General features: G+C 39.8%; 1 protein-coding gene across 1 annotated transcript in view; it reads right to left on the minus strand.

Annotated features, from left to right (window-relative positions):
* Positions 1–10434, minus strand: part of PRKDC (protein kinase, DNA-activated, catalytic subunit) — an 84611-nt gene extending 74177 nt beyond the window's left edge. Inside the window, exons 1-12 of the mRNA XM_079982597.1 lie at positions 10247–10434; positions 8300–8376; positions 8052–8144; positions 7265–7339; positions 6371–6479; positions 4854–4966; positions 3554–3653; positions 2526–2581; positions 2398–2428; positions 1950–2107; positions 1398–1544; positions 467–631 (exon numbers count right to left, since the gene is read on the minus strand). Of these exons, the coding sequence (XP_079838723.1) occupies positions 467–631; positions 1398–1544; positions 1950–2107; positions 2398–2428; positions 2526–2581; positions 3554–3653; positions 4854–4966; positions 6371–6479; positions 7265–7339; positions 8052–8144; positions 8300–8376; positions 10247–10412 (1290 nt within the window). The 5' untranslated portion in view covers positions 10413–10434. The remainder of the gene's footprint in view (positions 1–466; positions 632–1397; positions 1545–1949; positions 2108–2397; positions 2429–2525; positions 2582–3553; positions 3654–4853; positions 4967–6370; positions 6480–7264; positions 7340–8051; positions 8145–8299; positions 8377–10246) is intronic.
* Between the last annotated feature and the right edge of the window lie 232 nt (positions 10435–10666).

Here is a 10666-nt window from a genome sequence, read left to right on the forward strand (position 1 = left end):
AGAAGAAGAACAGTGGCATATTAGGAGATAGCAGCTACACATTCACTAAAAATCTTCAAGATTTTTTTTCCAAGTGGGAGGGGTTGTAGGTTTTGTTTTTTAGTGAGAGAAAATTTGCATCACCTTCATCACAAATAAGAGTCATTCTCCATCTTCACCTCTACACATGTTCTATTTTCCCCCTCCACAACAGTTAGGGTGCATTTGGTGGTCACTGAGCATGCTCAGTTCTCACGAAGCTGTTTTCGTTTTGCCCCCTCCCTAAAGATCTGTGGTGCTTCTGCAAACCTTGGGGTTACCCCTGATGATGTCTCAAGCCTGCTGATATTCCATCCCACCCACCCCTACCACATAGTGAACCAAAGGATTAGCACTTGAAGAACAAGTTCGCTATCAGGACATATGCAATGCCTTCTACGTTATACAAATAAAAGCTTCACAAATGTGATTCAAACTAGTCACTTACAGTATCTAAGTGCAGTATGACACTAGCAATAGATTGAAGGAAACTTGGTAGCTGATACACGTGGTCATCTACAGTTTCTGCCTCGGTGAGATACATTTGCTTACAGCGCTGAAGGAGTTCAACATACATGAAGTCAACATCCTTGGAATTGATAGCTTTGCATGGCTTTGAAAGAGAGAGAAATAACAGTAGATTAAAATAAATAATTGGTCTGCCAATAAAATGCGGAGGGGGAGTAATTCATTTCTCTTTGCCTGCAGACCTCGGGACCTTCTGAAAAACTGCTCTGGCCCTACGGAGCCAGTCTGAGATTATTAGGGCACAAAGGAAGTCAGCAAGCTTCAGTCGTGTTACAAGAACTGCCTTCCATTCATGGCAAGATTATCAAGTCCAAGCCATTATTACAGTCTAAGTTCTTTGATTTACTAACTGCAATTTCTAAGCACCAAGGGCAAATTCAAACATTAATTCAGTAAACTTAAATATCTGCAAAAAGCCACTACATTAAAGATCATGGAAATGCTATTTCTCAGTTGAGGTGCACCTCACTTATTGCAACGTTCTGTGATTTAAGTTCACTTTTTCTAAACATTGTATTAAACTCAATTTGCAACTCACTTGCAACGTATTATAAGGTTTCATTTATCCCAAATTATGCAGCTAAAATTCTGCACAAGGATCATGAAAAATCTTTATAAAATAAATGTCTTATTCACTCTAACATTAAACCTTTCCAACATCAGAGTACCAGGAGAGGTTGTACTCAGAATTTGGCTGCCCATTGTTTTTTAGTCTCTTGGGTCCAAGAAGTGGGATAGGAAATGATTCCTGCATTGAAGTGGGTTGGACTACATGACCCTTGGGGGTCATCCGACTCCAACTCTACAATTCCATGATTCTATTATGTCAGGAACAAAAATACGGTACATACCGCTGCAAAAAGCCCATATCCACGAATAGCAATGGACAGTTCCTTGTTGCTGGCATCCATCTTCCTGATGATACCATAAAACTGTTCCATGAAGTAGCGCAGCTTGCTCTTATGCATTTCTGCATCCTTAGCAACCATTGTAGAGATCTGCATATTATGTATAATACAAAATAAATTCATCATGAATTCATATCTATGCTAAGCAGCTTCTTCAAACCAAACTGATATAAAGACAATATCATCAACATACAATAATAAAGAAAACTTTTAGAGTCACGATGAAAGGAACAAAAAGACTGTGGTCCCATTGGTTCAGACACTATACTAATATAGAATAGCAATCTATATGTCAGTATGTATGTAGAGTCTTTAACCCCACATAAAAAAATACATTATGCGCGTGGCAGTAAGACCTTGCTGCCAAGAGCACTTGCATCAAGAAGAACGACTGTGGGAACAGCCAGACATTGGAGAAAAGTGCCACACAGAAGGAAGGGAAAGCAAAACAAAGAGAGAGAAAACCGGACATAGGAGACAAGGTGGTTATTTTACCTGTTTAAAAAATGCATCCAAAGCTGAATGGCCAGCTTTCTTCAGTTCTATATTCTGATGGCCACACCATTTGGACATTACTTCATATAGTGCGATATAGTTGTCAAGAAGGCATGTGCTGAATTGAGCAGCATGGATACTAAACAAACGCAGTCCAGCTGAAAAGTAAAATTTTGAATTTAAATTCGACTTTTTGTTCCAGCTGATAACTGATGCAAGTGTTATCTTCCTTGAATAATTTTACAAGAGCTATTTGTTTATATAATCACTCTAAGAAATTAGGATTGAAATTGGTAATTATCTTGCCTTTTTTTTATTACTTAAAGTTACATTTTACTTCTTGTAGACAAAAAATAGATTACATGCATTACATCTTATCCAATAGAGAAGAAATATGCTATCAGAGATACTGTTGCAGCAACTATTTTACATGAAACAAAGTTCTTACCAAGAGGAACTGCGTATCGCTTTAAGTCAATCTGCAATGTCAAAATATTTTGTATAAGATTTGTTTGTCAGATCTAATTAACAAATTTAAAGAATGATTGTTTTGAAGGCAAAAAAAATCCATTATACCTGTGGACTTATTGCCTTCATTGCAAAATCAAAGATTTCTTTAGATGTTTGAGGATCTGTAGAGAAAATATATTAAAAAAGTAAATAAGGTCATGAGGTGGCAGCATTTTAAACTTCTCATATGACACAAAACCTCTCATATGACACGAAAGTTCAGATCATCACAAAAGCCGATTCAACCACAGTGTATCAGTGTCACTCCAAAACGACCTTCTATCAAATAAAACTCAACTGGTCCTCTGTGTATCTAAATGGCAGATCATACAGACAGATCTATGCAATGCCACATGCTACTTTGAACAAACTATGCATTGATTTTTCACCACAGAATGAACATAGGGGAGCAGCACAGAAAGTATGCCATACAGACATACCTCAGGACCCTGAAAGTTATCAGAACTGAGTACAACTGCAAGACCAAATTCAGAAAGAAACTATTCCATATTGTTGAAAATGTCACAAATAGAAACAGACAAAAAAGGCAAAAGGCTGTTCAAGGTGAAAGAGTAACATTTCCAATTAAAACTACCCAGACCACAGATGCTATAAAATCTCCTTATTTAGTGATTTCCAAGAAATACAGGGCAAAAGTCTGGAGAATTATTTTATGTGCAGCAGATACCAGTTCTCAGGAGAGCGAGCTGGACTAATTGATCCACTGGGAACATTCAGCTAGGTATATCAGCATTCCTCAAATTTATAGAACAGCTCCAACAAGACCACATGGAGCAAAGTAGAGGAGGAATGTACAAAAAAAAAATCTGTTTATACTAGCACTATAAACTTATTGTTCCCAAAAATGTGGGCTAAAAGGGAAGATGGAGATAGTGGATTACTTGCCAAAGGAACAGGACTTGCAGCCATACCTGATTGCCTACACTGATGTAAAATCTGGACAAGTATATGCAACAATGCTTCTGGTTCTGGGTGTAGAAATCAAAAGTCTAGTGAATTCAGAAAGAGAGGCAATTTCCTGCAGTTTGACAGAACTGTGCTACTAATAAATTTTAATAAAAGAAATACTACACCTTCATCCATGGACTTAGTAAAGTTATTCATGAGCGCCGTCAGTCCTTTCAGACACCCAGCTACTACTGCAAACTTAGGCTCTCTTGTTGCAGAAGTCATCTGAAAAAAAGGAAATGATGTATTTAATACTGAAGGAGACCAGGTATCCCGAGATATCAACATGCAATGCAAGACACGATTTCTCAAATGAACTTAAACATAGTAGCTATATCCTCTGATTATAAAACAAATCTGTAATTTGTTTCCAGTATAGCATATAATATATAGAATGCAGTTAATCATTCTACAGTCTCACTAGGTTTCTTAGAAAAACTGGGCACAATCCAGAAAAAAACAACAAAAAACTGAGTAGGTACTCTGTATGCACTGCAACTCTGTACCAGCACTTTTTTTTTTTCTTGAGCAACATTATGTTAAGACGACTTGCAACAATGGCACAAAAGTCTGGTCTGGGGCATGGGGAGGAAGAAGAAGCTTAGCTTCTTGATGACCTTCAGCCAAGTGGAACCAACTACAGGTGTTTCCTTTGCCCCTTGTAGGGGCTTTAAAAAGAAAAGAAAAAAAGCTGAAAGAATAAAAGAGTAGCAGGCCCTTGGACTGGATTGTTCATTGCCTGCCAGCCATATGCAGCTAAAAAAGATTTGCTTGCCTTGCCCCTTAAAGAGGATTTCCTGAGTGTTGGTGCAGCAACAAGCAACAGTCTTCCTTGTTTGGTGCCTGCTGCCCGTCTCATGCTTCACCCAGTAAAAAGGCTTTCCTGATTGTTGAGGGAGGGGATGAAGGCGCAACAGCTCCACCACCACCCCTTCTTGACCGTCCTTTGCCTGCTATCATGAGCTGTTGGCAGTGACTTGCTTCCCTTGCCCCTGAAAGCTTTCCTGATTTCGGAGAGGGGTCACTTAGGTGTAAGAGGAAAATCAGTAGGGTGATTTCTACAATCTGGATTAGCAAGGAATAGCTGACTATCAGAAATTAATTCTGGTAGGTAACTCCTAGCAGTGAGCCAACAAGGAAATATTGCAGAACAGCATGAGCCGGTGAAGGGAAACACTATGCTATATATGTGGGTAAAGGCAGGAAAACCCACCATCTTGGAAATAAAAGCAAAAAAGGGGCCCTGTGATGAAAAGGGCTTTCCAAGCCATAGTGGTAAAGGTCCCACCAGGCAGTCTGTGAGGCAAAGAGGCCGCCTGGGGTTCTAAGGATCTAGAGAGCTAAAGGAGGAAAATCTGACACACACCAAGACAGAACATGAAGGAAAAGCTTTTGCTGATATCCCGCAAGAAGTCCTTACTTTACCTGTGTTCTGAGTTCTCCCAAATAAGCTCGATATAGTTTTTCAGAGTTGTCAAGCATATCACTAGGTTGGACTTCTCCCAAAACTCCCAGGAGTTCATAAATCCTTTCCAACACTTTTAAAAAAAGAATATTTAGCACCCTAATTATGTGTTCACATTTTATTTTAATCCAGCTACACACAAAAATATCTCTCCTAAACAATGAAGGATTTAATAAATCGCCCAAGTGTTATTATAGATCCGAAACGTCTTATTCAGTCTCACCCATATTATCCTAATATTTAGTCATTGTCACTGCCAGCTGTGCTGTCAATGTTCCGCAGACAGACACAAGGTGGTTACTGATAAATGTGCCACAAGACTTAAGGCCTTTGTTATTGGGGGAAATGGCGAAAGCGTACATGCATAGTTATTACTTCTTGCTATTCTAATCATAGATAAGTTGGGCCCCAAAGGAAGAAATTAGCACATGTGGAAATAGTTCTGAAAGAAGCTACCTCACATCTAGCTCCAAGAGCTCACACTAATTTAACAGTCGAAAGAGAAATAAGTTTAAAAGTACACCAGAATCCAGTTACGTACAAATGGATAAAAAGCTTCATCTCAGTGGGAATGAGAAGGGGGGGAAATTAAGGAGAGCATAATGTTCCAAAATTATCTGTGGATGAACAGAATTCTTATGTGTGAAGGAACAGAGATAATGGGGAGCAGTATTTTGAGGGGAAGTGAAAGTAAGTATGAAACTCAGAGGCGGCTCATGGATAGCTAAGGTCTGCAGTGTTCATAGGTCTGGATTCAAGGAATGCAAGTCTTTATTTTAAGGATTTATATACATTCCTTAGATAAAGGAATCATGCAATAAGATGACCCCCAAGGCAATTTACACCACACTATAACCATACAAAAAATACCCAGTATTAGTTCCTGCACCTAGTGGCAGAAACCAAAGTTTCATTTCCCTTGCTTCTGCAGTCCCAGGGCAACTGGTGGCAAGTTAAGAGTTCTTTCTGGCAGGGAACTCCTCACAGCTTTGTCTTCAGTGCCCAATGGCTGGGGCCATGTTCCCTTTCCCTGATGTTCTTTCTGGGACAAAGGCAGAATAACCTCCCAGTGGCGCCTGTTCCTCTGGTAGCATATTGCAGAGTTCCCTTCCCCTCACTTCTGCAGTCTCAGGGCAGCAAAGGCTTGACTTAATGACATTCCTACTGTTGAACCAGAAATGAGGTTATTCCAGCAACAGTTAATAAGGACTAGGACTACTGAAGTCAAGTTACTCGTTACTAGATTCCATTTTCTTGCTCTCAAAGGGATTTGCAGGCTAATCCAAGGTAGAAGCAAGCATTCAATGTGACTTTCTCCCTAATCACAATTAACTTTCGTTGGATTATTCTCAAATCCCTTAGCAATTTAGAGTAGTGACCCATCATCCCCTAGCTGTGTATATTTGGTAATACAAGTATAAATAAATAAAAATTACTAATAGTAAACGTTAAGTAGTAATATAGTTAAGATACTTACCTGTATCAGACACTTTACTTTTTATAGCAAGTTCGCTATAGAATTTGGTAAAGATTTCTCTGACTTTCATGTCTTCCATCACATAAGATGACCGTAAGTTGTGAAGCAGCTGGAAGGATATTCATGTTAACCAAGGACAATTCTTTTAAAAATCTTTTAAAAGCACTCAAAACAGTATTGTAAAATACTTTTTCCCCCTAGCTAAATAACAGTCCTTCAGAGTTCTGGAAGGTAGAGCAAGCTTGTTTTCTCCTACTCTGGAGGGTAGGACCCAAACCAATGGATTCAAGTTACAAGAAAGGAGATTTTTACTAAACCCCAGGAAGAAGTTTCTGACGGTAAGAGCTGTTCAACAGGCTCCCTCAGAAGATGGTGGACTCTACTTCATTGGAGGTGTTTAAGCAGACGTTGGGTGGCAATCTGTCATGAATGTTTTAGCTGAGATCCGTGAACTGCAGAGGGTTGGACTAGATGACCCTTGCGATCCCTTCCAACTCTACAATTCTATTTTATCTTTTATTTTTTAGATTTGTATACTGCCCTTCATCATACAATCTTAGGGCAGTTCACAGAATAAAGTGCAGGATAAAAACAAGTAAATAAGTAAAACAAAAAAGCAAAACCATAACTCTTCTAGTATTCTGATTCTATGGTAAATATACTAGGTAGAACGTATGTTAGCCACTTAATAGGAAACACATTATCATTTTTATTATATATGTTCTTATGTATTCTTCTGTAAAATGAGATATGAATCTTACTATGAATATTATTTACTTTTAAAACACTTTTAGATTTAAATTATTTCTACTAGACTGAACTTTGATATTGTGACATACAAACATGCATAATTACTGGAAACAGTTGACAATCATAAAGACCTATAAGTTTTACCTTAATCAGTAGATCTAGTGCTGGGATTCTGCACTTTGCCAGTTTGTCTTTTGTATAAACGCTAAGACACATCCGCTGTATTTTTAAAACACAAAATATAATAGTGTTGATGTACTGCATTTGTAGTGCAGTATCTTGCACTGTTTTAACATTTGTTCCCTATTTTACAGCATAAAAGCGTAAACAAACTGCCCAGGTAAAGCAAACTCAGTCTATTTTTCTGCAAAATAAGGATTCTTCACATTAGAATATTCTGTCTTCCTCTATTTACTCTTGTCAAAGGCCACACCAGTGAACAACTTCCCCAATAGAATCTGGATGCACTACAAATGGGCTCAGGGCTGAGAAAGACTTCAGATCTGAGAGACTGAACACAGCTAGATGGACCAGTGTGTCTGTCCCAGGTTCTTACATCCACCAAAGAAGAGTAGCTAGAATGTGAAAGTTACAGAGAACATGAAAAAACAAGTGCCTCGTGCCTTCTCTTCCTTTATAACATTGTCCAAAATATAATTTTCACTTTCTCCTGCCTTGGTGATGTGAAACTCCTAATTCAGAATAGTTGCATCTTCTAAGAAACGAAAATACACAAAAAGATGCATTTTGAACATGATGGTGCTGCAGAGGAAAAGGAAGCAGTCTAATGCAAGCATTTAATATACAAAGGATTCCTAGTTTCTCAATGCTGATAATGGATCACAATACTGCATGTATTATTATACTAGCTGCATTATTTTATCTGTCTAAACTACCTAGTTTTATTTGCAATTTTAATTAATTGACCCACCTTTATATCTTGTGCATAAGGGTGAACTTTTTGGCCAATCTTTTCCAAAAAGGCAACAAGAAATTTTAATGCTTCTTCTCTGCATTCTCGAAACTGAAAACAAGACATTGAAAGCATTTTCAGCAAAAGACACAGTAAGAGACCTTGTTGGAGAAGGCAATAAATATATAAGGCAAATAAAAATAAATATATAAAAGTGTAATTACTAAGATATCAAAGGATGCTTCAGCCTACGATTATCAACTTACTTCTTCACTGTTCAGTGATTTATGGATAAATGCAGGTAGCCCATCTTCTTTGGAAAACACCAGTGAAATCTGCAAAGCTGTGGGAACATGGGTGAAAATAGTATGAATCAAAGCAAATAGTATCTTTCCAAACATATGGTCTTAGAACACATATGATTAACCCCTTGACATGAAATGCTGTTTAAACATGTGAAGATCAGGACTAACAAGCACAATCTTGCCGCCCCCCGCATCCTGTATACAACATGTGGTACGAACTGGGTTACCATACAAATAAAAGTAGTACTCAGGCTGTCAACATGGAATGACAACCAAAATACCAATTACTCCAAGTACAAATTAGCTCAAGGGCTTAGTTGTAGAATCTCTGCACACATCAACATGTCACTGAATTGAAAGAGACAACAGAATCCCATCTAAGTAGACCACCTACCGGGATATGAAATTTACTGTATCTGCAAAGTGTCTACTGTAGTCACAGTAGGTCACAACTCATGATGTTTCTCACTAAGAACATTAGGCAGTAATTGATCCTTGCCTGTAGAGAAGGAATGCTTGAGGTGTCAAACAGATTTAAAGGAAATACATTTCTCCCACTATCCTTGATAATGTATGCATTGCGAAGAAATGACAACATTGGAAATATCTCAAAGTATTATTCTGTTTGTATAGGTTTCTGAAGAAAGGACAGTGCTATTTCCTTGATATAAAGTAAGACATTTCACACAGCAAGACACAAATGACAGAGTCAATAAAATATAGCACTGACCTATTATTTCAGTACACCTGATTTTTAAACTTGCAGCAGTATTGTGAATATTATTTCAAGTTAAAGAGTAATTTGTGAGTCTACCTAATATCGTGATGTTTTTTCTTACATGGCTAGACTCTACTGTAGGGGAAAAGAGTGTACATCTTCCAAAACATCTGTTTTGCAGTGTGTATAATTTTTAGTGGCATCACAATTTAATGTGCATATAGTAAAATAATAGATTAGTGAAGTTCACTTGACTCAGGAGTGTAGAGGCTAAGGGTGTGAGCTGGAAAAGTATTGAGTCTGTATCTCAGTTCTGCAACAATTGTTAGCATGCCTGCCTACAAGTAAGTCCTACTGTGTTCAGTGTTGGAGGAGGGGTACTAACAGCAAGTGAGGACTACTGTACAGTTAGCCTGCAATGTACGCACATTTAACTTGTATGCATTCAGTTTTACACGCAAGGCATGAATAAATAAGTAAAAGTGGGTGGGAAGTGGGGTTTCGGGGGAAAATGACTTCGCGATCTCACCCACCATTGAAACCCGATGTGTTTTGACTATATGTCACTTCGGCTTTAGACAGGATCCCTGGGACATCAACCCCGTGTAAGTTGAGGCCTTACTGTGCTCCTGTCCTATTGTGGGCTTCTCACAGGCACCTGGTTGGCTGCTGTGAAACAAAATGCTGGACCAAAGAGGTGTTTAGTCTAATCCAATAGGGGTATTCTTCTGTTCTGAGTAGACGCATACAAACTTGTACCATTGCGCCTCAGTAAGGATGCTTAGGACTGAACAGCTACCTTGAACATGTTTACTAGAATAGACGCAAACCTCACTGAACACACTAAATATGCATAGGAGAAGCAAAGCTCTGTAAGAATGCAACCTCATGCATGCCTTAAATGGGAATAATACCCATAAAACCGAATGGAACTTATTTATGCATTCAGTACCAGGCAACACAGCTGTCAACTTATGCACTAACAAAAAAGCCTCACTGAACAAACAGCTAGTTGGTTACTGATAGTGTTGGCCCTTTGTACTTCAGGTGGCAGGGAGTTCCGCCGGTCAGGAACTGCAACTCGTGAGGGGAAAGAAGGCTTATTTCACATGAAACCCGTTAAAGTCTCACACGGCGCCTTAAATCACAGCAAGGGGCAGCGCCGCCCGAGCCATCAGGCTGCTACGCACCCAGGACGCTGTCGCCGCTGCTGGTCACGCAGGTCTCCGCCAAGGAGCGGATGAAGATGTGGCCGTGAAGCGCAGCGTTCCCAGGGTCCGGGCTCCGCAGGGCGCTGTGCAGCTGGAGCAAGCAGTCGTGCAGCCCCCCGCCAGAGGCTGGGAACAGGGCGGCCATGGTACCCGCACGCCCACCTGGGTCGGCAGGAAGGAGGCGCCGCTAGGACGCCGCCGGGTCTCCCTCTCCCTCACCCCGGACTAGAGAGGAGAGCGGGCAGAACCAACGCCTCCGACGGGAAGGGGGGGGGGGGAAAGAGAGGAAACTTCCGTGGCAGGAACCAGTTCTTTCGTAGGGCAGAAAAGGCGACGCGATTGGCTGCAGGAGGTGCGGGGGGGGGGGAGGAAAGAGGCCGCCAAATGTTGGGCGAAACC

The sequence above is a fragment of the Podarcis cretensis genome, assembly GCF_951804945.1.
Source record: "Podarcis cretensis genome assembly, chromosome: 7".
Classification (NCBI taxonomy): Eukaryota; Metazoa; Chordata; class Lepidosauria; order Squamata; family Lacertidae; genus Podarcis; species Podarcis cretensis.